This window comes from Eschrichtius robustus, chromosome 11, assembly GCF_028021215.1.
Source record: "Eschrichtius robustus isolate mEscRob2 chromosome 11, mEscRob2.pri, whole genome shotgun sequence".
Lineage (NCBI taxonomy): Eukaryota > Metazoa > Chordata > Mammalia > Artiodactyla > Eschrichtiidae > Eschrichtius > Eschrichtius robustus.
The window spans coordinates 78,987,377-79,015,265 of NC_090834.1; the positions used below are offsets into that span (position 1 = coordinate 78,987,377).

The following is a 27,889-nucleotide window of genomic DNA, read 5'->3' on the forward strand; positions in this document are numbered from 1 at the left end:
AAAGACATCCAAATTGGAAAGGAAGAATTAAAATTGCCTCTGTTCATAGATGATATGATCTTTTATGTAGCAAACCCTAAAAATTCCATAAAAAACCTGTTAGAACTATAAATGCAGTCAACATTGATAAAGTATCATAATATGAAGTCAACACACAAAAATCAGTTGCATTTTTGTATATAAACAATGAACAATCTCAAAAGGAAATTAAGAAAATTTTTTTACATTAGTATCAAAAAGAATTAGATACTTAAGAATAAATTAACCAAGAATGTGATGACTTGTACAAATAAGACTATAAAACATTGCTGAGAGAAATTTTAGAAGTCATAAATACATGCAAACACATCTCTTGTTCATGGATTAGAAGACTTAATATTGTTGAGATGTCAATACCACCAAAGTGATTTATAGATTCAGTGCTATCCCTATCAATTTTAATTATGTTTTTTGTAGAAATAGGAAAATCCATCCTAAAATTCATATGGACTCTTAAGGGACCCCAAATAGACAATCAGTCTTGAAAAAGAAGAACAAAGCTGGATGACTCACTGATTTCAAAATTAACTACAAAGCTAAAGTTATCAAAATAGTATGGTACTGGCATAAAGACAGATATATAGACCAATAAACTAGAATAGAGAGCCCAGAAATAAACTCTTGCATGTATATGGTCAAATTATTTTTTACAAGGATGCCAAGGCCATTCAATGGGGAAAGGTCAATCTTTTCAATAAATGGTGCTGGGAAATTTGGATATCCATGTGCAAAAAAGTGAAGTTGGGTCCTTACCTAACACCATATACAAAAATTAACTCAGAATGGATCAAAGACCTAAATGTAAGACATAAAACTATAAAACTCTTAAAAGAAAACATAGGACAAAAGTTTCATGACATTGGATTTGACAGTGGTTTCTTGGATATGACACCAAAGGCACAGGCAAGAAAAGAAAAATAGACAAATTGACCTCACAAGTATGAAAAAAAATTGTGCCTCAAAAGACACTGCAAGTAAAGTAAAAAGGCAAACCACAGAATGGGATAAAATATGAGCAAATCATATATCTGATCCAGTTAGAGAACTCCTAAAACTCAACGATAAAAAACCAAACAGCCTGATTTAAAAATGGGCAAAGGACTTGAATAGGCATTTCTGTAAAGAAGATATAAAAATGGCCAAGAAGAATATGAAAAGATACTCGACATCGTAATCATTAGGGGAATGCAAATCAAAACTACAAAGAGGTACCACCTCAAATCCATTAGGATGCCTCCTATAAAAAAAAAAATACAAAAGTTGGAGAGAATGTGGAGTAATTGGAAACCTGGTGCACTCTAGGGAAATGTAAAATGGTACAGTGTGGTGGTTCCTTAAAAAATTAAAAAAAGAATTACCATATGATCTAGCAATTCCACCTTGTGTATATACCCAAAAGAATTGAAAGCAGGATCTTGGAGATATTTGTACACCCATGTAGATAGCAGCATTATTCACAGCAGCTAAAATGTGGAAGCAACAGAAGTGTCCATCAGTGGATGAATGGGTAAGCAAAATGTGGCATACATATACAATGGAATATTATTCAGCCTTAAAAGGCAGGAAATTCTGACATATGCTACAGCATTGATGAAACTTGAGGACATGCTATGTGAAATAAACCACTCACACAATGAAAAATACTACATGATTCCACTTATATGTGGTACTTAGAGTAGTCAAAATCATAGAGACAGAAAGTAGAATGGTGGTTGCCTGGGGCTGGGAAAGGGGAGAAGGAGGAGTTGGTAATGGGTATAGTGTTTCAGTTTTACAAGATGAAAAGAGTTCTGAGATGGATGTTGGTGATGGTTGCTCAATATTATGAATGAATTTAATACTCTTGAACTGTTTGATTGTTAATTGTTAATATGGTAAATTTTATATTATGTGTATTTTATCACAATAAACAAAATTGGGAAAGAAAAAAAAACTATACAAATGGTAGGTTTATATTTTCTGTATTTTCAGAATATATACTAACACTTCCTAAAATTACAGTTCCTGTGGATGACTCTTAAGTGGTAGCAATATTTTATTCCATTCCATTGTGATTTTCTCCCCCAAGTTTTTGACTTGTAAAATATTTCTCAGTGTTTTGCAAATTGGAGTCCCAAGAGAATAAGAATCAGAATTCTATATTTAACAGTTTTTAGGGTCAGAAACTTATTTGAAGATGTATTTCAGTCCAAATGACTCAGCACATAACTATCATGAAGACATCTGTGTCAGGAAAGTAATTTGGCCTATTTAAAACTGGTAGTCCTCTGTTAGTACTTTACTTGTAACTAGTGTGGTTCAGTTCCAGGAAAACACACTGATAGAATAATAAATCTCACATGGTGAGAGCTAAGAGATAAGGATGGACATCCCTACTGAATGTTTTCCTCTCAGCAGTTGTGTGGCTATGGAATTACAACTGTATTCATCAGAGTTAAGTTTATTTCTTAGTGGGTGAGATTATAATCTACACATTAGTATTTGATGATTTTCCTCTATATTATAGACAGTTTTTGGTGCTGAATTATTTTGAGTTTGTTTTGAACAACTTAGCTCCAGGAAGATCTTGGGTGTTTTCTTCCAACATTATTTTCTTTGGACTTCTTTTGTTTAAATTTTGAATTCCTATTTTCTCCTTCTGCAGACTTTTAACATACTGTGATTGTTTGGCCGTTTTAACATGATTTTGTTGTTGTTGTTTAATTTAGAGAGAAGAGCCGGTAGTGAAGAACGTTTTTTTGAAGTAAGTGAGGTAAGTTAAATATATGTGTTAGCCTCCTATAAGTCAGAACAAAAAATTGAGCCAAGGTTAGAAATGTACTTCATATGAATACTTAGGTCTTTGTTCTCCAGTTATTTACTCATACTACATTCTTAATGTTTTGTCCTCCAACCTATTCATTTTTAAGTAAGTAAACAAGTTCCATGTTTCATGCAGATTTAATATTGAATCTTTCTGGATGTTATAAGGGAGCAACCATAAGTTTGGATTTGTTTTGAGGCTTTCTGTGATATAAACTCAGAAATGCTGAGACTTGATATGCAAGATAATAGTATTTGGCTTAATACTTTGCTTGACTATAATGCAGGTATAATATTTGATAGCTTTTTTTGTGAAAGTTATTAGTAGTATGTGATTAGTGCATTCTTACTGAGGTATAATTGACATATAATATATTAATTTCAAGTATACAACATAATGATTCATACCTGTATACACTGTGAAATATCACCACAGTAAGTCTAATTACCATCCATCATCATACAGAGTCACAGATTTTTTTTTTCTTGTGATGACAGCTTTTTTTTTTTTAAACAGCGTCAGTCAAGGCTCCTATTTTTTTTATAAAGTCTTTATTGAATTTGTTGCAATATTGCTTCTGTTTTATGTTTTGGTTTTTTGGCCCTGAGGCATGTGGGATCTTAGCTCCCCCCAGGGATCGAACCCGCACCCCCTGCATTGGAAGGTGAAGTCTTAACCACTGGACCGCCAGGGAAGTCCCTTGTGATGATAGCTTTTAAGATTTATTCTCTTAGCAACTTTCAAATATACAATACAGTACTACTGACTATAGTCACTGTGCTATAAATTACATCCCCATGACTTATTTGTAACTGAAAGTTTGTACCTCTTGACACCTTTCACCCATTTTGCCTACCTCCAGCCACCTCTCCTCTGGCAACCGCCAGTCTGTTCTCTGCATCTGTAAGTTTTGTTCTATTTGTTCATTTGTTTTGTTTTTTAGACTCCACATATAAGTGAAATCATACAGTCTTTTGTCTTTCTCTGTCTGACTTATTTCACTTAGTGTAATACCCTCAAGGTCCATTGATGTAGAAATTGGCAAGATTTTATTCTTTTTTTATGACTAAGAAGTATTCCATTGCATATATATATATATATATATATATATATATATATACACATCTTATTTATTAATCATCCATTCATGTATACTTAAGGTTGTTTCCATATTTTGGCTATTGTAAATAATGCTGCAGTGAACGTATGGGTGCATGTATCTTTTCAAATTAGTGTTTTCATATTCTTTGGATAAATAACCAGAAGTGGAATTGCCAGATCCTGTGGTAGTTCTGTTTTTAATTTTTTGAAGAATCCCCATACTCTTTCCCGTAGTATCTGTACCAATTTATATTCCCACCAGCAGTGGACAGGGGTTCCCTTTTCTCCACATCCTTGCCAATACTTGTTATTTCTTGTCTTTCTGATGATAGCCATTCTGACAAGTGTGAGGTCATATCTCATTGTGGTTTTGATTTGCATTTCTCTGATGATTAACGATACCGAACGTTTTTTCATGTGCCTGTTGGCCATCTGTATTTCTTTGGAAAAATGTTTATTCAGATCCTCTGCTCATTTTTTAAAATTGGATTATTTATTTTTTTGCTGTTGAGTTGTATGAGTTCTTTATATATTTTGGATATTAACCTCTTATTAGTTATATGATTTGCAAATATTTTCTCACATTCAGTAGGTTGCCTTTTCATTTTGTTAATGATTTCCTTTGATATGCAGAAACTTTTTAGTTTGTTGTAATCCTACTTGTTTATTTTTGTTTTAATTGCATTTGCTTTTGGAGTCAGATCCAAAAATTATCTCTAAGACTGATGTCAAGGAGATTACTACCTATATTTTTTTTTCTAGGGTTTTATGGTTTAAGGTCTTACATTTAATTCTTTAATCCATTTTGCATTAATTTTTGTGTATGGTGTAAGATAGTGATCTAGTTACATTATTTTGCATGTGACTGTCCAGTGTCCCCAATAGCCCTTATTGAAGGAGACACTATCCTTTCCACATTGTATTTTCTTAGCTCCTTTGTCATAAATTAATTGACCATATATACGTGGGTTTATTTTTGGGCTCTCTATTCTGTTCTATTCATCTATGTTTCTGTGTTTATACCAATACCATTATGTTTTGATTACTATATCTTTATAATATAGTTTGAAATCAGGAAGCATGATGCCTCCAGATTTGGTCTTCTTTCTCAAGATTGGTTTGGTTATTCAGGGTCTTTTGTGGTTCCAGACAAATTTTAGGATTGTTTGTTCAGTTCTGTGAAAACTGCCATTGGAATTATGATGGATTGAATTAATCTGTAGATTGCTTTGGGTAATATGGACATTTTAACAATATTAATCTTCCAGTCCATGAACATGGATATCTTTCTATTGTTTTGTATTCTCTTCAGTTTCTTTCATCAGTGTGTTACAGGTCTTTCACCTCCTTGGTTAAATTTATTCCTAAGTATTTTATTCTTTTTGATGCAATTGTAAATGGGATTGCTTTCTTAATTTCTCTTTATGATCTCATTGTTAGTGTATAGAAATGCAACTAATATTTGTGTATTGATTTTTTTTAACATCTTTATTGGAGTATAATGGCTTTACAATGGTGTGTTAGTTTCTGCTTTATAACAAAGTGAATCAGCTATACATATACATATGTTCCCATATCTCTTCCCTTTTGCATCTCCCTCCCTCCCACCCTCCCTATCCCACCCCTCTAGGTGGTCACAAAGCACCGAGCTGATCTCCCTGTGTTATGCAGCTGCTTCCCACTAGCTATCGATTTTACATTTGGTAGTGTATGTATGTCCATGCCACTCTCTCACTTTGTCCCAGCTTACCCTTCCCCCTCCCCGTGTCCTCAAGTCCATTCTCTAGTAGGTCTGTGTCTTTATTCCCGTCCTGCCCCTAGGTTCTTCATAACCATTTTTTTTTTATGTTCCATATATATGTTAGCATATGGTATTTGTTTTTCTCTTTCTGACTTACTTCACTCTGTATGACAGACTCTAGGTCCATCCGCCTCACCACAAATAACTCAATTTCATTTCTTTTTATGGCTGAGTAATATTCCATTGTATATATGTGCCACATCTTCTTTATCCATTCATCTGTCGATGGACATTTAGGTTGCTTCCATGTCCTGGCTATTGTAAATAGAGCTGCAATGAACATTGTGGTACATGAGTCATGTGTATTGATTTTATACCCTGCAACTTTACTAAATTTAATAATTAGTTCTAACAGTTTTTTGGTGGAGTCTTCAGGGTTTCGGTTATATAAACTCATGTCATCTGTGAATAGTGACAGTTTTACTTTCCCTTTCCAATTTGTAGGCCTTCTATTTATTTTTCTTGCCTAATTGATCTGGCTAGGACTTCCAATACTGTGTTGACTGAAAGTGGCAAGAGTGGGCATCCTTTTCTTTTTCCTGATCTTACAGGAAAAGCTGAAAGCTGTTTAGTATGATGTTAGCTGGGGGCTTGTCATATATAGCCTTTATTATGGTGATATATGTTCCCTCTATACCCACTTTGTTGAGAGTTTTTAATCATAAATGGACGTTGAATTTTGTCAGATGGTTTTTCTGTATCTTATTATTTTTACCTTTGATATGATCGTATGACTTTTATCTTTTGTTTTGTCAATGTGCTGTATTATGTAGATTGATTTGCTGATGTTGAGCCATCCTTGCATCCCTGGAATAAATTTCCACTTGATCATGGTATATGATCCTTTTAATGTATTTTTGAATTTTACTTGCTAATATTTTGTTGAGGATATTTTCATCTGTGTTCAAGATATCTTTGTTGAGATATTTTCATCTGTGTTTTTTTTTTTTTTTTTGTGGTGTCCTTGTCTGGTTTTGTTATCAGGATAATGCTGGCCTCCTAAAATGAGTTTGGAAGTGTTTCCTCTTCTTCAATTTTTTGGAAGAGTTTGAGAATGATAGATATTAAATTTTCTTTGAATGTTTGATAGAATTCTCCAATGAAGCTATCTGGTCCTGGAATTTTGTTTGTTGAGAAGTTTTTGATCACTTATTCAATTTCCTTATTAGTAATCAGTCTGTTCAGACTTTCTATTTCTTTCTGATTCAGTCTTGAAAGATTGTATGTTTCTAGGAATTTGTCCATCTCTTCTATGTTGTCCAATTTGTTGACATAAAATTGTTCATAATAATCACTGAGTCTGCTTACATTTACATTAATTGTACTTATAGCCATTTTGTTCATTGTTTTCTGGTTGTTTTCCTCTCTGTTCCTTTCTTCATCTCTTGCTCTCTCCCCTTGTGGTTTGATGAGTTTCTGTAGTGGTATGGTTGGATTCCTTTCTCATTATCTTTTTTGTGTCTACTATAGTTGTTTGCTTTGTGGTTACCATGAAACTCACATATATTAGTCTGTGTGTGTGTGTGTGTGTACACACATACAGTTCATATTAAATTGATAGCTAGTTGTTTGAATGCATTTTAAAACTCCACATTTTTACTCCCTCACATGTTTTATGTTTTTGAGGTCACATTTTACATCTTTTTATTTTGTGTATCCCTTAACTAAATATTGTAGTTATAGTTATTTTTACTACTTTGTCTTTTATCCTTCATACTAGCTTTATAAGTGATTAATCCACTACTTTTACTATATATTTATCTTCACCAGTGAGATTTTTACTTACATATGTTTTCTTGTTATTAATTAGTGCTCATATTTTTTCAGCTTAAAGAAGTCCCTTTAACATTTTATGTAAGTCTGGTTTAGTGGTAAGGCTTTAGAGGCAGCAGGAGAGCACAGGGCTGGGGCACACCCACTGCTTTTAGTGATGGAGCAGGAGAGTGCAGGGACGAGGCACTCCCGCTGGCTTTAGCTGGACAGTGGGAGAGTGCTACTGTGTGCACCCACTGGTGCTAGCAAGGTAGAGGGAGAGGGCAAAAATGGCCCCCACCAACACCTCTATCCCTAGAGAGAGTCCTAACTGTCCCTACCCCTCTGATGGATGCTTTAAGATTGGCAAATGAATCTTTTTCACATATAGTTTAGGTGCTTTTCAAACTGCTTCTTTTGTGGTGGGTCCCAGGGTGAGTGAGTCTATAGATGAGCCCTTTGAGAGTAGAATCTTAGTTCCCTATAGCCCTTTGGGTCTCCTGAACATAAACCCTGTTGGTTTTCAAACCATTCATTTTGGGGGCTTGTCCCTCCAGTGCTGGCCCCAAGGGTTGGGGTGCCTGATGTGGGGCACAAACCCCTCACTTCTCAGGAAGAAGCTCCATATTTGTGAGATCCTTCCTGATTATGGGTGAGCCGCACCCAAGAGTGGGATTTTTGGTGGGATTGCATCTCTGTTTTTCCCACCCTCGTCATTGTGGCCCTTTTATCCTTTGTTTTGGAGGTGCTAGTCAGATAGTTTTCATTTTTTAGAGGGAATTGTTCCATTTGTAGCTGGAGATTTGGTGTGTCCATGGGAGGAGGTGAGTTCAGGATCTCCTTCTACTGCCATTTTGAACCTGATAAGTGCTTACTGATGACTATGCCAGGGTTTAAGTTACTCAACCTGAATTAAGTAAATATATTAAATAAAATTATAAATAATAAAGTTAAATACAATTTGTAAAAATATAGGATTCTCTTAAGCAAAGTCCTTATTTTATTGATATAAACTTGCAAATAGATACTAACAACTTAAATTTTTTTTTTTTTTTTTGTATACAGAGTAAGCATTCGAAAAGTATTTCAGATAAAATAATCTTTCTGGTAGGCTCTAGTTGACTCAGAGCCATACTCATAGAGTTGGATGTCCTTGAATTGGGTTAGGGATGAACAGCCAAATAGAAAAAGTCTCTTTAAAAATAGCTTTTTAGGAGTGACTGAAATTCCCACCATGGGAAACACAACTTACCAGAATAGGTTGGCTGTGTGCTACTTAGCTGGATAAACTGGCTCATTTAGCTGGTTGACTTAAGATTTCTAGACGTTCTGGGATCCTTTAGAAGCTCAGTGACTAAAATGCTGAGAAAAATAGAATATGAGAATTGAATAAACTATAAAAATCATTTGGTCCAGTTATTTTTACAGTGTAATTTGTAGGCCACCTGAATAAGGATTATATAAAGAATTTCTTAAAAATGCAGACTCCTGGGACCAACCTCAGACTACTAATCGATAAGGTTGGGGAGTCATGATTTAAAAAGAGCACCCCAGGTTATTCATATTGCCATTAAAGTTTGGAACCACTGTCATAAAGCATAGGCTCCACAACTAAAATGATGTAATATGGCACAGAGAACATACTTATTGAGTGAGTTAGTGAATTAAGACAATTATCTAGAAAATAAAGAACATCAAAAATTAAAGTTTACGTCTTTGGAGCAGAATGAGGAAAGATTTATCTTATGAGATTGACTGATGCAACTTGAATGATAGTAATAATATTGTCATTTTCATTTTGTTCATATTGACATAGCAATAATATACTTCTTGCAGATCTTTATATGTATTGCTCAAGTTAAGTTCAAGTAATTATGAATTACTTCTTATTCTTTGCTTCTTTGTGTATCTTTCATATTTATATGTATATTCCAAACTTAAACTTCTGTAACAAAAAACATTCTCAAGTCATATTTATACTGTTCCTTACCTCTGCACATTTCAAGAGCAACCATAGTATTTTAGAGATAGCATGTGTCATAATTTTTAGTTTTGTTTTTTTTTTTTAGTTTTACTTTTATAGGAAGGCAGTAAGTGGCAGGGGAATGTTCAACCCTATGAGAATAGCACTATCATACCAAACTCCCTTTAGACTTAACCTATAGTTAAGTCTAGCATATATATTTTTTTAATATTAAGTACATTGGAATAAAAACAGCACTTCTCCGAAACAAAGATGAAGAATGGCTGATAAGGTTTAGAGTTATTAAATGGGTATATTATTGAATTAGCTCCAAAGTGTCTGTTGCTCTTACTTCCAGAAAGATGGAGTAGACAAAATTTTCTCTATTTCTTTTGCTAAGTATAGCTAAAAACCCTGGACATTATATGTAAAACAAACATAATAAGACTGTGAATGTTAGAGAAGAAGACAAACTGGCTAGGGACTTCGGGACCCAAGGAACAGCAGTGAAGTTAGTTCCATGGATTTTCTCTTTGCTTCCTATGTTGCAGACTGGGTGCCTGAGAAGCCAGTAATACAGAAATGCTAACTGGCACAGACAAATAAAGCATCAAGAAAAACCTGTACTCCCTAGCCAATGGTCCGGGAACAGGGTGATGCAGGAGGACAGACAATTTTTGGTCAGTAACTGCTCGTTGTAGCCAACCACCACAGGAAAAAATTGTAGTCCTGCCACCATCCCCTCCAAAAGAGCTCACGTGGGGAGACTAGACTTTCACCCCTGCCTGGTGTAACAAGGCGTCCCAACTTCCCACAGAGTTGGTGTCAGAGAAGGCTGAGTGGGGAGCCAAGACTTTCATCCCGCACTGGGTGATAATGTGTCCCTCTCACACACTGCCCTGCATGGTGTCAGTGGAGACAAGGTGGATGGCCTGGACTTCCACTTTTATCAGTGGTAACAAGGTATCAACCCTTTTTTGCTGTGTTGGTGTCAGCGGTGGCCTGGTGGAGAGCCAGGAGTTTTACCACTGTCTAGAAGTAGAAAATCCATTCCCATACCACTCCCTGCCATGGTGACAACGAGGCCATGTGGGGAGCAGCAGGTGGCACCCTTGCCCTTTTCAGTTAGGTTGGGTTCAGGAAAGACCTAATGATAAACTTGAACTCCCACCCCCACACAGCAGTAATGGGAGACCATCCACCACCTCACCACCCGCTGGTGCCCACAGAGGCTGAGTGGGGAACCTGGACTTCTACTCCCACCAGGTAGTGAGGCATCATCCCACTGACCCGACCAGAGTGGTGTCAGAGGAGACTTGGTAAAACAGAAGATTTAAATAGAATCTAGAGTCTTATAATAGCCCCAAAGCCCAGATTTCTGTAGAAAATCACATATAATGCCAAGAACCAGAAGGATATCAACTTGAATGAGAAAAGACAATCTCGAGATACTGATGTTGAGGTGACACAGATGTTAGAATGAGCTGATTAGGATTTTTAAGTGACAGTCATAAAAATGCTTCAATGAGCAATTATGAACATTCTTGAAACAAATAAAAACTAAAAATTCTCAGCAAAAAAAAAGATGTTTTAAAGAAGAACATAGTGGAAATTTTAGAACTGAAGAATAGGATAACTGACAAAAAAACTCAACAGCAGAGGGGAAGGGATAGAGGAATGAATCACTGAATTTGGAGATAGAATAGAAATTACCCAACCTAAACAGCAGAGAGAAAGAAACTGAAGAAAAAAAAAAATGAATAGAGCCTCCAGGACCTGTGGAACTATATCAGAGGTCAAACATTTGTGTTATTGGTAGTCCTAGGAGAAGAGAGTGGGCTGAAAAAAATTTCGAAGAAATAACAGCTGGAAATATCTCAGTTTGTTAAAAGACATAAACCTTACAGATTCAAGAAGCTGGGGGAACCACAAATAGGATAAACCCAAAGAAATTCATACCAATCAAACTGAAACTTGTTCAGAAAACTAAAGACAAAAAAAAATCTTGAAAGCAGTGAGAGAGAAACAACACCTTAACTCTAGGGGGAAAGTCATTAAAATGACAGTAGATTTCACATTAGAAACCATGGAGGCTAAAGGAAGCAATACAGATTTTTTCAAGAGCTCAGTGCCAAATCAGAATTCTATAGCCAGTGAAAATACCCTTCAGGAATGAACAGAGAAATCAAGACATTCACAAAGGAAGGAAGGCTAAAAAAAGTTTTCACCAGCACATCTATTCTAAAAGATTGGCCAAAGGAAGTTCTCTAACAGAAAGAAAATGATAAAATAAGGAATTTTGTAGCATGGAGAAGAAGGGAAAAATCAACAGAAAGAGTAAAAGCATGAGTAAATGCAATAGACTTTCTGTCTCGAGTTTTCAAAATTATGTTTCGACAGTTGAAGTAAAAACTTTACAATGTCTGATGTGGTTCTCAATATATGCAGAGAAATAGTTAACACAATTATATTATAAACAAAGAAGGTTTGGGATTGTAAAGGGAAGTGAGGGGTTTATACTTCATTTGACAAGTAAAACATGTATACTGTAAACTGTGATAAATAATGTATATATAATGTAATTAATATCAAAGCATCCATTTAAAAAACTATACAAGGAGATATACTCAAAAACTGTTTAGATAAATCAAAATGGAATTATAAATATATTTCCAATAACCCACGGGAAATCATGAAAAATAAAACAGAGAAACATAATACAGAAGAAACAAACAGAAAACACAAAAATAAAATGGCAGAACTTTTAATTCCTAATACACCAATAATTACATGAAGTGTAAATAGTCTAACCACACAAATTGAAAAGAAAAAAGAGTTTGGCAAAGTGGATTAAAAAATGCAAGTAAAAGGATTAAAAATATACATTGTGGATGAAAATAAATGCAAACACTAACAAAAAGAAAGCACGAGTGTTATATTAATATCACATCATTAATATCGATTACACTTTGGAGTAAAGAAAATTACCATGGACAGAGCAGGACATGACATAATGATAAAAGGAGTCCATCCAACAGTGAAACATAGCAATGCTAAATTTGCATGCACAAAATAATAGCATCATAATATGCGAAACAAAAACTAATAAATGGGAAGGAGTAATACACAAATCTATAATTATAACTGGAGACTTCACTCTTTTGTCAATAATAGATGGAACAGCTGAATAGAAAATCAGTAAGCTATAGATGAACTCACATCAACTAACAGGATGTAACCAACATTTATATAATATTCCACCTGACAGCAGCAAAATACACATCCATTTCAAGTGCTGATGGAACACATGCCAAGACAGACTATATTCTGGGCAATAAAACAAACCTCAACAAATTTAAAATAATTGAAATAATGGAATGTGTTCTCGAACCACAATGTAATCAAACTAGAAATCAGTAACTATTGTTAACAGGAACATCTCCAACTATTGGAAACTAAACAGCATACTTCTAAACAATCCAAGGGTCAAAGAAAGCCTAAAGGAAAAAACAAAACGAAAACAAACAGACAAAAAAAAAAAGTGACCTGAATAAAAGTGAAAATGCAACATATTAACATTTGACAGATGTAGCGAGAGTAATGCTGAAACGGAAATTTGTAGCACTAAACATTTATGTTAGTAGAGAGGAAAAGTCTTAAATCAATAATAAGCTTCCATTTCAAGAAATAAGAGCAAAATAAACCCAGACAAACAGAAGGAAGGCAATAATAAAGATAAGAGCAGTAATCAGTAAGTTGAAAACAGAAAAATATTAGAGAAAAGCATTAAAACAAAAAGTTAGCTCTTTGATAGATAATAAAATTGGCAAACCTCTAGCTAGACTGACAAAAAGAGGAAAGAGAGAGAGGGAAGGAGAGAAAGCGAAATATTTGAGTGATCTCAGGCGTATGTGCTGTGGTGTGCGGGCTATCATGGAACGTGAAGATTTAAATCCACCGTACACCAAGGGAGGCATCACTATTACTTTAACTACAAGTGGTTTGTGTGTATTTATATCTATGTATGGCTTTTCTCTTGGGTTATAAGTATAAATCCTTAAGAATTCTGGTGATGGATTTTCCAGGGTATTCACTTTAATAATTTCAAACAAATGGTGAAAGGCCTAAAATAGCCAATTAATTCTGTCCTTCCTTTTGGTCCCATTCAGGATTCAGCATCATTAAAAGATTGGAGCTCCTTGTTATTTCTCTGCAATGTAGTACTTCTTAATCATTTCTTGTATCTCAGATTTTTTTTTTATGATTTGTTAAAGCTACCTCCAAAATTCTCATTCTTTCTCAAGCGCCCTCTCTCTCTCTCTCTCTCTCCGCATAAACATATACACACATTATACACCCACACATGCACATGTATACACATATATACACACAGTTTTGCATCCAATTTCAGGTGCTTCATAGCTCCCCTGAGTTGTAGGTTTAGTACTTCTGCACAGAGAACCTAGAGTTTTTATTGTTAAAAGTTATATCCTCCCCACTTGCATTATTATTATTAACAGCGTTCTATCTTCTCCATGGTGCTATTAGCAGGACCTGAGCAGCAGAGAGTCCAGTTTTCTCATCAGTGAAGAACCAAGGGTAAGCAGCCATCTGTACTATACTTTCTTGCATGGACATGATGGGGTTTTTTTTTTGTAGTCCGCAATCGTGACTATTTCTCAGTTCACAGTTGTTTTCCAGGTTCTTATACATGATATTAGAGAATTTATTACTTTGGAAAAAAATCAGTTTCTTATGGGAAAAAAAATGTCATCAGATACATTAATGAGAATGACACATAAAGCGTAGCACTTTGCTAGCATTTTACTTTCTCACTTTTACAGATGAGAAAATGAAGGATCTGAGAAGTTTAATGACTTGACCAAAATGATCCATATGTTTAGGGGGGCAGATCCTGGACTAGATTAGAACTCAGGTTTCCGAGGCCTAATTTAGTATTCTCTCTCCATACGTCTTTCTTCTTACCTGTAAGTACATACCTAAGAATAATCATGAAGAAGTACAGTTTATTTAAAAATCAAATTTGAATATCAATTAAGAGGTTAATAAAGGGATTCAGAATTTTATTTTAGTTGCGTAGTAAATAAAAGATGCTGTTTGGGAAGATGGGGAAATAGAGTTACATTCTTATACTGACAGTTTTGGTACAGATGTTTCCCTTTTCACTAGAGTACTGATCTTTATGTTCCAGAATGAAGGTTGTGGGATTGATCAAATTGTAATACTTGAAATTTTATTGTTTTTATTTTTCTTTTTAATTTATGTTTATTTTTTGACCATGTAAAACATTCACGATTCCAAAGTTGAAAACCGTAGATTGAATAAAGTTTAGTGGAGGCTAAAGCTTATGCCATTTCGGTGTCACCTTTTAAGAAGAATAATGGGACAATAATTTACTTTAAAATTTTTACAAAAATGCTTGACTGTGAGAACACATTGCTAGAATCCTTCCTAAATCCTTGAAGGGACTGGTGCAAGTAAGAGGCGCTGAAGCTTAGACTTTATGAGCTTGAAGGTAAATCTATCTCAGTTTGAAACTATGAAACAAAGCATTTCAGAGAAAAATTTCTTCCTTCTTTTTCCCCTTAAACCTTCTGCAGTAAACATTTTTATTTAGTTTATCTTTCCAATGTATCCTTTACTTTTCTGTGTGTGTGTGTATGTGTATGTGTGTCTACATACATATGTATATTTATATTCTTCCTGCTTTTTTTTAAAAAATAAACTCGTTTACTTTGTTTTATTTTTAATTTTATTTATTTATTTATTTATTTATTTATGGCTGTGTTAGGTCTTCGTTTCTGTGTGAGAGCTTTCTCTAGTTGCGGCAAGCGGGGGCCACTCTTCATCGCGGTGCGCGGGCCTCTCACTATCGCGGCCTCTCTTGTTGCGGAGCACAGGCTCCAGACGCACAGGCTCAGCAATTGTGGCTCACGGGCCTAGTCGCTCCGCGGCATGTGGGATCTTCCCAGACCAGGGCTCGAACCCGTGTGCCCTGCATTGGCAGGCAGTTTCTCAACCACTGCGCCACCAGGGACGCCCCCTTCCTGCTTCTTTAAAGGCAGCATACTGTATATACTGAACTGTTCTTTGGTTTTCACTTAAAAACATATCCTGGAGTCCACTCTATACTGTGTATCAATTTCACTCTCATTTGTTAGTATGTGGCATAGTATTCTATTGTGCAGGTTTAGGATAGTGTATTCATCCAGTCCCTTTACTGATGGATGTTTGGGTTGTTTTTAATCTTGGAAATCTTTTCTATTTTTAGTCTTTAACCCTTGGGAATCAGTTTTATAATATTTTGGCCAAATGTATCTTTCTAAGTAGGATTTAAGTATCAAAAAATAAAGGCATATGTAATTTTACCGTATATTGCCAAATTCACCTCTGTTTTGCATTTATAAGAAATATATGAGAGTCCTATTTCTCCATAGCTTCATTAACAGTGTATTAATAAGTTTAGATGTTTGCCTGTCTGTTAGAGAGATAGATAGTGGACCTTTTTCAGGTGAGAGCTTTTTCAGTTAGCTCTGTATCCTAGGATAGTTTAAACTTTCATTTCTCTCAATATGAGTGAGATATTTTATCTTTTTCTACATTGATGGTCATTTTAATTTATTTTGCTGGGTCATTCTGTCTATATTTCTTTGTCTATTTTCCTGTCAAGCTGTTAGGTTTTCTTTTTTTTCTTGATTTTTTTGGAGCTGGTCATATATTTATTATTATCCCCTTGTCCGTGATATGTTGCAAATAATTTCCCCAATTAAGTCACATACTAACAATTGAAGTTTTAAATTCCAAATGATTTTAAAGTGGTTTATGGTATTTCATTCTTTATGATGACATTGTCTTTGGTCAAACAGTAAGTTATTAAAATTAAACAGTAGGTTTTCCTTTTTTAATCAACCTTGTAATTTAGTATAGTTTTAGATTTACAGATATATGAACATAGTACATAAAGTTCCTTATACGTCAGGTACATTTTTCCCTATTTGCATCTTGCATTAATATGATACATTTGTTGCCAATAATGAACCAATATTGGTACATCATTATTAACTAAAGTCCATACTTTGTTCACATTCCCTTAGTTTTTCCCTGGTGTTCTTTTTCTGTTCCAGGATCCCATCCAGGACACCAGATTGCATTTAGTTGTCATGTCTCTTCAGGCTCCTTTTGGCTGTGACAGTGTCTCAGACTTTTCTCGTTTTCAATGACTTTCACAGTTTTGAGGCGCACTCGTCAAGTATTCTGTAGAATGTCCCTCAATTATGGCTTTCCTGATGTTTTTCTCATAATTAGACTGGGGTAGTGCATTTTTGGGAGGAAGACAATAGGAGTAAAATGCTTTTTTCATCACATTATATGAAGGGTACATTGCCTACCCACATGACTTATCATTCTTGATGTTAACCTTGATTGCCTGGCTTGAAGTCATATTTGTCAGCTTGCTCTACTGTGAAGTTTTTCTTTCTATTCTCCCTTTTTATACTGTACTCTTTAGAAGAAAGGCACTATGTGCAGCCCACTCAAGAATTGGGGGATTTTGCTCCACTTCCTTAAGGGTAAATGAATTATTTGGAATTCTTCTGTATGAGAAATAGGTATCATTTATTTATTCATCAATTTATTTATACATTATTTGTATATTTATATCAGTTTGGGCTCAGAGATATTTACTTTATATTTTGCATTATAGACTCAGTACTACTTCATTTACTTTGTTGCTCAAATTGGCCTTGCTTTGATTATTAAGAGCTTTTTTGATTGATCCCTGTATCCCTTTGATATAACCCTATTGATTTTGCTTTGTTTTTAGCTTTTCTTACTTTCTGGCATTACAAGATGCTCTAAGCTCATCTCTTCTTGTACTTTTCCTGTGTCAGTCCCAGAATCAACCATTTTTCCAGGGAAATTTTCTTTTAATGTTATAGAAATATCACAAAAGAAAAATCTGTATCAATCAGGGTCCTATTAGGCATACTCAAAATAGGATAATTTGAGGAGGGCTTAATAAAAAACTTTTACAAATATGGGGTGCCATAAAAGCCCAGTGTGTATAGATCTAGTAACCATGAATCTATTATCACCCATAGAACTGAAGGGAATTGGGAGGGAACAATTATTAGATCCTAGGAGAGAGTCATGTACTTGAGACATTCTTGAGAGGCTTAATGACCTTCAGTGGAAGGATACAACCTTCCTGAATCCAGCCTCAGAAAGGAGGACATTTACACTCTTTTCCCTCCTTCCAATCATTTGTGGGAAGCCAGAAGTCAGAGGAGCTCTTTGATACCTATCAGTATAACCAGTTGCCCTCCCAAGAAAAAAAGCAGCGTAGAGATGGATAGAGAAGGGTTCTACTGAGACAAGCCAAAGATATCCAGCAGGATATCATTGGATATATTTTCCTTTTGGAAAAAAATGTAATCCTACCATTATTATGATAGAACTTCACTACTAATGATTCTATAAATACAGAGGAATTCACATAATTTAACCTTTTATTTTAAATAAAGTAGTCAACAGTGGATTTGATTGAGTACCTAAATGGCTAGCTAAATTGCTAGAAGGATGCTAAAACCATTAAGTGAAACACAGAAAAATGGAGAAAATTATACCTAAAGGAACCTGTCTCAGAGTGAGTGCCATTTGTGTTGGGAGGAATAATTTGAAAAGTACTTAGTGTTTAAAGAAGGAGGAATGGGAATTGGAAAGGCACACTAGAGGCATGCCTTAATAACAATCAATATGCTGTTAACAGGTTTTGAAGGGGTGTGGATCTTGTTCACCTCAGGGATGGTATTCCAAATATTTAATGACATGCTTGGCATAGGCACAAGCCAGCCAGAATGTACCTTTGAATAAATGAGCCAGAAGCAATAAGTATGAATACAGATTAGTATTTATAATTGATCTACATTTGTATTTAGATATGATTGCCCTAGGACTCAGACATTTGTCTCCTAGAGATCTTACTCAGTCTCATGGCTTTAAATACCAATGATATGTTGTAACACTTAAATTTAAGTTTCTAGTATAGACATCAGACTTAAATATTAAGACCTTCAGACTTAAATATCCAAGCCATTTCCCCATCATATGCATTTAAATATCTAAAGACATCTCAAGATTTACATGTTTAAAATGTAATTTTTTCCCAGACAAAAAACTGCTCTTTTGAAGTCTTTCATATCTTAGCTACATACAATCTATTCTTCTAGTTGTTCAAGTTAAAAATTATCATCTTTATTGTTTATACATTACATACAATGAAATGCACCCATTTTAAGTGTACGGCTTGACAAATTTTAACAAATCACAACAATCAAGATATAGATTTCCATTACCTCAAATAAAGCTTCCTTTTGCTGTTTCACCCCTGCCCTAGGCAACCGCTGATTTGTTTTTTTAATTTTTTTTCTAAAGTCGTATGTTAATGGAATCATACTATATGATGTATGTAATAGTATATACTATTTTGTGTCTGGCTACTGGCTTTTTCTGTTCAGCACAATGTTGCTGAGACTCATCCAAAACGTCAAATGATACTGATAAATTGAATCTTGTTGAATATATCTGTAGTTTTTTGGTTCTTTTATTTTGTTTTATTGCTAAGTAGTATTCCATTGTGTGGATATACCAAAATTTGTTTATCCATTCACCTGTTGATGGGTATTTGAATTGTTTTCAGTTTGGGGACCACTATAAATAAAGCTGTTAGGAACATTCATGTAAGAAGTGTTTGTATAGACATATATTTTCATTTCTTTTCATTAATTTCCTAGGTGTAAAATTTCTGGATCATATGAAAAGTGTATGTGTAACTTTATGTGAAACTGCTAAACTATTTTAAAACATGGTTGTATATTTTTCATTCCTACCAGTAATGCATGAGAATTCTAGTTACTCTACATCCTCACCAGCACTTGATATTGTCAACTTTTTAATTTTAGTGATTGAATGGAGGTTATCTCATGGTTTCAGTGCTCATTTTCCTGATGAATGATAATGTTACACATCTTTTCATGGGCTTATTGGCCATTCATACATCTTCTTCTGTTAACTATATGTTCAAATCTTTTCTGTACTTTTAGAAATTGGATTATCTTTTTATTGACTTGTAAGAAGCTTTTATGTATTCTGAATGCAAAACCTTTGTCAGTTGTATTTATTGCAAACATTTTCTCCCAATCTGTGACTTTCCTTTTCTTTTACTTAACACTATTTTTAAAAATACAAATTTTCAAAGTTTCAAAGTTCACTTTCTCATCCTTTTTCTTTTATGATCCATGTTTCTTGTGCTCTATCTAAGAAATATTTGTCTGCACCAAAGTAGGGGAGATTTTCTCAGATTTTCTTCAGTTTTATAGTTTTAACTTTTACTTTTGGTCTAGGATTCATTTTGAGTTAACTTTTGTAGATGACTTGTGGTGAGAATTAAATTTATTTACTTTTTAAATATGCATATTTAGCACTACCTGTTGAAATGACTGTCTTTTCCTCATAAATTACTTTAGAACCTTTGTGGAAACTGACCGTTTATGTGTGAGTTTATTTCTAAACTCTCTATTCTGTCCCATCATATGTCTATTCTTATGCCAATATTACACTGTCTTGATTATTCTCACTTTATAGGAAATATTAAAATCAGGTAGAGTAATTATTTCTAATTCATTCTTCTTTATCAAAATTGCTTGGCTACTCTAGATTCTTCACATTTCCAAATAAATTTTAGAATCAGCTTGCCAATTTCTAAAAAAAAAAATCTTATTGGTATTTTGATTGGTATTGTGTAGAATCTATAGATCAATTTGAGGAGAATTTACATCTTAACAATATTGATCTTTCAATACATGACCATAAAATATATCTCTATTTTGATCTTTAGTATATCTCAGCAATATTTTCATTGTCAATATACAAGTATTGCACATATATGTTAAATCTGTCCATATATACTTCATATTTTTGATACTCATGTAAGTATTGGGTTTTTTAAATTTCCAATTGGACATTGCCATACATATATATAATTTTTATCTTGGGTTTAAAAAATATGCAGATTTAAAACACATGGCAGAATAATAATTCAAAATTTAGGAGTAAAGGTGTTCACATTAGCATAATGAGAGAAAGATGCTATTGACAACTTCTATGTAGCACCAATAATATAGGTTTTCAACTCTATTCCTAGAGAAGAGACTCTAAAGAATCTTTTTACAAAAAGATTAAAATTAGATTAAATTTAATGAATTGAAAAGATATAGACAAATTATGTTTATGGCAAGTTTATAATATATGAGAATTTATTTTAATATTATGGTAATATTAAAAAGTCAAGAAAAATGTGTACATTAAATATAACCACTTATTATATTAAAAAATTCAGTGCTTAGACAAAACCAGAAGTAAATACACCAATTAGTTATTGAAGTAACAAGGAAATAGGAATGATTTTTAAAATACCTTTTAATAAAAATACCTTTTAATAAAACACTAATAAGTTTTAGTGTTATCCATTTGTAATAAAACATGCACATATTCAGCACATGTTGGAAATATATAATGAAGTTATTAATTCTAAAATTTTAGTCTATAGAATGTTAATTTTATCATTTTGTAATCAAGTCCTTTGGTGATCTTCGTTTAATATATTTAAAATCAAGTTTAAAAAATATTAACTATTAAGTCAGTACTTTTTCAGGACCAATTGTTGATATTGAGCCCATTGGTTTTTGTACCATGAGGGTATCCGGTATTGAAAGAGCTTCAAAGTAACTTGCCATTAGATGTGTTGATCACAAAGGGCTTTTTATCAGTCATTTAGGTAACTTTTTATACCCTGCATTCTCAGTACTCTTAATGTGGTGGCACTAGTTAACCCGTGACTCCAGGGCCAACTTATTCTTTAGGCACAGTAGGCACAGGATACTTTTTGGAACCCATGGAAATGCTTTAATTTTAATTTCTTTTAAAATCAGAATTTAAAAAAACAAAAAAAAAATCATATTTTTTTTTAATTAAAATTTTTTAATAGAGGTAGGGGCCCATGAAAGTCATAATAGGGTCCTATGTGGCCTCTTAGTGTGTGACTCTTTCACTTGCCTTAACAATTCTGTGATGACTTTAGGTAAAACATCTGAGAAAAACAGTAACTTGTGAATCTCATGAAGGATCCCAAGAAAATCAAAGTGCTAAAGTGAAATGTTTCAGCCCAACAGAATATAACAGTTTAAAGTATGCTTTATACAATGACCAACATCCATCTTGTTTTTAATCCATCTGTTGTTTTTAAATAACAGCAATATTAACTCATCTATACATAGTAAGCTCATCAGTTTACAGAGCAGGGACTTTCCCACCTTAGTCACCAGTTGCTTGGGTCTCTTTAGCCTATTCCAGGAAAACAACAGTTTAAACAAAACTTTGCATGACAAGAACTGAAGCTCTTTATTGATAATTTCATTATATAATTTATCATTTCATTATACTATAAAATACAATACTTGCCTTTTTTGTGCCATAGGTTTTCTTTCAAGTATTATTGATTATCCCAGATGTTTTTAATTAATTGCTTTGGTATTTTAAAAATAATGGTCATGGTAACTGAAGACTGAAGACAACTCAGCATTTAAATAATCAAATGACTTTTCCTTTTTTTCTTCAGTATTTTGGTAGTGAAATATTTTAATGGTAATGAAAGATTCTTAATCTTTTTTGGATCTGATTAAAGCTTTGGAACCTCTTCCTAAAAAAAAAGTAATTACACACACATGTACATGATAATGGTAATTTCAGTGTTTTTTCAGTAATGAAGTATTTTACACTATTGGGTAAACTTTGCATACCATACATGGTCCCGGAATAACTGTAGTAATTTTGCTTTCTTTGTCTGATGTGTATAGGCATACTTAACAGAATACCTATTATACCTATTTTACTTTACATTTCCATTCTCATGTTTTCCTTCATTATTCTTTTGTTTTTTCTTCTTAATCCAGGTCCACAAATGTGTATTATTTAAAGTTATTGTAAAGGGATTTAGGGAAATTTAATCTGAAGTCTCCTTTTTTTTTTTCTTTCCTTTATTTTTTATTGTTTTCTTCCTATTTTTTTTGTTCTTTTCTTCTGTCTTCTCCCACCCTCCAATTTAATTATTACACATACACGTGCATATTCACATGAGTGATCATATTGAGGGTCTTGTTTGTTTGCGTGTCTGTTTTTGCAGGGGATCTTTTCTTTAATCCTGGGCAGGATTTGCTAACTCTCTATTGATTGCTTTACAGTCTGCAAAGCGATACAATTTGTTCCTGAGGCGGCGTCTTATGGTAACCAGTGCTGAATGCTGCTGCTTATGCTTTGGATGCATTGCTAGTGCTGCAGTGCTAGCCCGAGGCATTTTTGTTGCAATGAATACTACTGATTTGGGGGACTTTGTCACTGATTCCTATTCCCCAGGCAACTGGGGTTTTAGAATGGTGATTCTTAATCTTTTTTGGGTCTGATTCAAGCTTTGGAAACTTTTCCTAAAAAAATGTAATTACATACACGCATAAATACACTCACACACACATACACATATACACACATGCAGTTTACATACAGTTTCAGAAGTTTACGAATCCCCATCAAGAATCCAAGTTTATAAACCTCAGAAAAACGACCTCATTCAATAGCCACCCAGATATTTGCCTCACTATAAACAGGCATTTCCAAGAACAAATCAAACACAAATACAAATATAAATACAAACCTTACACACACTGCAAAAAATGATCTTAATGTCATGTCTTGAGCAAAACAAAAGAATGATGTGTTTTAATAGTGTTCAATTATATGGAACAAAATTATCAGGTTTTTCTGCCCCAGTTGGCTTCAACCAGTTTTTGTTAACAGTCCTAAGACATGTACCTCATGGTGATTTACAAGGCTACCAGTGATTTCTCTGTATTTAAAAAATTTTTTACAGTTTATAGTTAGGGCATGACATAATGATAGAAATTTGGGTTTTTCTAGGTAGCCAAAGGCTACCTTGGCTACCTTTCAGGAGAAGGGAATTACATATACCCATTTTGACTGAACATTCAGGAAATAATTAGATTCAATATTCTAGTTACTTTGTTTGTTCCCTAATAGACAAAAACTCTTGAGTGTGATTTTTGTTGATTTCTATGTGCACATCTTCTATCACCAGAACTTCTCTCTGTGGACCTAAATTTAGCTTGTTCAAACAATATGACCGCTTATAAATATATGCTGTTTAAAAAAACCCTCTACCAGACAGAATATGACTGTCCCAGATTTAGAGCAAAAAGATTATTGTTTTTTCCCTCTAATTTTTTGCTTTGATTGTATTTAATCTAATTAGTAGTTTTTTTCCTTCCCCAGTTGGCTCCACAAATTTTGGTGAATTGCATAAGATATGCTAATACTGTGATGATCTACAAGAGCTCAAATAATTTTTTTGTTTTGTTCACCTTTTTTTAGTGATTTATAATCAAGATATAACATGATAACAGTTTGAATTTTTTCAGGAATTTTTTTTGTTTGTTTTGTTTTACTTTCTTTTAGCAAAAGAGAGATGATTATGTATCCTTTGACTGGGGTGTAGAGAACTCAAACATATCATTTGAATTACTGTATTTTGATATGTAATCTCTAGACTCCCTGAATATTTTTTGTTTCTTCATTCTTTTTTCCACTCATTTCCTCCTGTGCACTGGGAGCTAGTTCTTTCTGAGACACATCAGTTATGCATTCATATAGATAAAATACAGTTATTCTGTTCATAGACCATAGATCAAACATGAGATTTTTGTCTTATTCTCACTTGACTGATCTACAACCAATCCTTTTTATGGGTGATCTGCCTGGCATGACTTGAATGAAAAACAGCATAGAGTACCATAAAAGAAACTCATAAACTAATATAAATACCAGTTATGAAAATTAAAAACCCAGTTCCCCATTCACAGGTTAGCTAAAGCAGTTGGAAAGTTGCCTATGTTATAAATTTGCATCACAGGGTTAGAGAGATCACTGACATGCACTGCATCATCTATTTGCATCACTCTAGGTATTATATGTGGCCTATTCCAAATATTAACTATTACATATTATATATAAACTATAAAGAAGACCAAATCAGTCAAACATGAAACCTCTTCTTTCTGAAGCTCTTTAGTGTTTTTGCAGTTTTGAAAGGGGAGGAATTAATGAACTACACATGTGAAAGCTGAACTTGTAAGTTTGACGATTATACTGAGAGAATTGATAACACAGATTTAAACAGCGGATTGCTTACAGCTCACTTAGGAAGTTGATGTTGAAAGGAGATTTGCATGAGAGTTTACTTGTAGTGAAGTCAGCTGGCAAGCTAACTTGCTTCCTAATTTTTAACTGCATCTTGATTTCATTTTAACCCTTCAAAAGTTGAATTAGAAAGTAGCAATTTTATGAAAACATACATATAAGCATTAATCATAAGTTTATGTTCTTGCAGTGAGATTCATTAATTGGTCTATAATTAATTATACCTCCAAAGTAGTGTGTGACCATGAATTATTTATTGGACTAATTGGTACGCTGTTTAATGAAGATAACAAGCCTCTCTGAATATGCATTTTGGATCAATGTATACATGTATTCATTTTGTGTTTTAGTATAATTGTAGCATTTTTATTGTGTGTGCATGCAGTAAATATGCTTAGCTTCATCTTGAGTCTTTGTTGTTTAATATGTAACTTCTTTATGGCATTTCACTTTCTAAAATAAGCATGATCTTCTGTTGATGAAAACTCTGGTTGTCTTCATCTGTCATTTCAGGACTGAAAAAAATTAGATGACCAGTGACCAAATTTTAGCTAATCCCTTTCATGCTTTTGCCGTCTGAAAATAAAACTATGATTTAAAGTTGTGTCATTCATGTCTCCTGCAGTTTAAAAAAGATGAACAAAGCAAAGATTCTATCTTCTTCCGAGATGGGATTAGGCAAATTGATTTTGTGCTTTCCTATGTTGATGACATAAAGAAAGAAGCTGAACTGAAGGCAGTAAGTACTTATGTAAGAGAGATGGGAATAATAAAAAGAAGCACGTTCTATACTTTGACAGGGGTGTTTCCTCTGAATTACGTTGTAAAAGTTAGCAGCCCCAGAGTGTTACTGAAAGCTGAAACTGAGTGAAAAGACTACAAAATACGCAGCCTAAGAATGGATGTGTAAAGTCAATTTTATTTTTTGGGTATTTTGGACAGTGACTTCTTTTTCTTCTCCCAAGTGACTGATATATTTTTTATATAGCTCACCTTTGATATTAAATGTGACCTCCAGAATTTGAGGTGTATGTCTGAATATAATATTTATCTTTTGTGTTTACTTTTCATTTCAACTTTCATTAATCCATTTTATCTGAATAGCCTTGATATTATGTTCTTTCTGACCTTATCACTTTCTGAACTTACATTATTTATTCATTTTTTTTACTTGTTTACTGTCTCCAACACCATAAATTAAGTTCACAAAACCAAGGACTTTGTCTTGTTCATTACTGTATACTCAAATGCTTAGAACAGCAGTTAGAGCATAATGGATGCTTAATAAATATTAGATATTTGAAATAATGAATTAATATATTAATTCATATGGGTAAGCATATAAACACACATTTGCTAACATACTTACATAGGAAATAAATGTCACATAAAGTAAAAAACTGTAGTTATTTTCCCCATAAGGCCCTGTACATAGCCATTTCTGTCCATTTCTTCCACCCTTTGCCTGGAAACTCTTCCACCAGGCCTCTAAAATTCATTCACTATCATCACCATATTCAGCTCTTCTCTGAATGTCCCCTTCAAGCCTAGCTCCTCGGGTGGGTCTGGTGCCTTCCACAGCAGACCTCTCAAGCGGTGGTGGTTTTTCCCTTACACTTTTTCTGGAGATGGATGAATGCCTGCTCTCCTTTTATCTTTTTGTTGATTACAGCCTATCCTCCCTTGCTCAGCCTTGAAGCTCCTGAGTTTTAAATCTCATCGGAGTTATCGCTACCCTGCATTATTGCTGTCATTAATCTGTCCCTGGTCTTCTGTTCTATTTCTCAACAATTTTAGCTCCTGGATCACTATCACTCTCTCCACAAATACTCCCTTTTTAAGTATTGATTATCTCAATGGTTATCTAGATGATTATTTTGGCATCCTAGCCTCTCTGTTCCTTGAACTCCCTTTTGCAAGTATCTTAGTCTCTAACTCAGCCATTCACTCCCCTAGAGCTTGTCATTACTAACAACTACAACTCTTTATAATCTCATTCAAAGTATCCAACTGTCTGACCAATTCCTCGAATATGTCTGACAAATACTCTTCTTCCTTCAACTGCACCAGGACCAGATAAGATACAATTATCTTAACTACCTTTTTACTGCTTCTCCTTATCTTTATGCTCTTCTTTATGCTTATTCAGTTTAAATCTCATATCAAATTATACTCTATTGCATGTGCCATCAAATCCCTTGCCCATCTCTCAATTGTACTTAACTTTGAAACACAATTTTAGTTAAACCCAACTCTCCACCTGCTAATGCTAGAACCATGCAGAAAGACAGGCATACAATTCACTTACTGGTTTTATCTCATATTTGTGCTGATAGACCTCAACTCGGTCCTTAATGCTATCTGGCAGTCATACTTCCTTAATTTATTCAGTTTCCCACTCTCCTGGGTGACTGTTTTATAACTTTTTCTCTCTCACACCTTCTATGTATCCTCCCCATTTTCAAGCTTAGCTGACCGCTTTTCTAAGTCACTGAGAAAACTGAAGCAAGTAGAAGAGAAATTCTTAATTTTCAGTACCACATTTGTCTATCTACCAGCATCTTCCACCTGTATAATCTACCTTTCTTCCTTTTACCATAGATGAACTATTTATCCTTCTATCTAAAGCCAACACATTTGCTTGTGTTCTGGATCCCTTTCTTCTTGCCTAACATTTAGGAGTCAACAAGACTACCCCCAGGTTTGCTGACTCACTAAAAGGACTCACAGGACACAGCATGTAGCCATACTCAATGGCTATGTTTTATTGCAATGAAATAATAAAAGCAAAATCAGCAAAAGGAAAAGATGCATGGGGCAAAGTCCAGAGAAAACCAGGAGCAAGTTTATAAGAGTTCTCTCCCAGTGGAGTCACACAGGATGCAGTTAATTCCTCCAGTAACAATGTATGACATCACATTGGAAGTACTGTCTACTAAGGAAGCTCATTAAAGACTCAGTACTGTAGGATCTTATTGGGGGCTGGTCCTGTAACCTTCTGCCTATATCATACCAACATTTCGCAGTCCCGGAAGAAAGCAGATGTTCAGTATGAACTACATAGTTTGTACAAACAGTTGAGGTAAAG

General features: G+C 34.0%; 1 protein-coding gene across 9 annotated transcripts in view; it reads left to right on the forward strand.

Moving 5' to 3' along the window:
* ANO5 (anoctamin 5) overlaps nucleotides 1-27,889 on the forward strand; it is a 99,317-nt gene that overhangs the window by 8,643 nt on the left and 62,785 nt on the right. Inside the window, exons 2-5 of one of the 9 annotated variants that reach the window (XM_068555006.1) lie at nucleotides 2,748-2,791; nucleotides 14,008-14,058; nucleotides 22,776-22,817; nucleotides 25,427-25,540. In XM_068555006.1, coding sequence (XP_068411107.1) covers nucleotides 2,748-2,791; nucleotides 14,008-14,058; nucleotides 22,776-22,817; nucleotides 25,427-25,540 — 251 coding nt within the window. Of the gene's footprint in view, nucleotides 1-2,747; nucleotides 2,792-13,979; nucleotides 14,059-22,775; nucleotides 22,818-25,426; nucleotides 25,541-27,889 lie in introns of those variants that run through there. The other 8 variants (XM_068555007.1, XM_068555008.1, XM_068555009.1 and 5 more) reach the window with 8 other exon arrangements.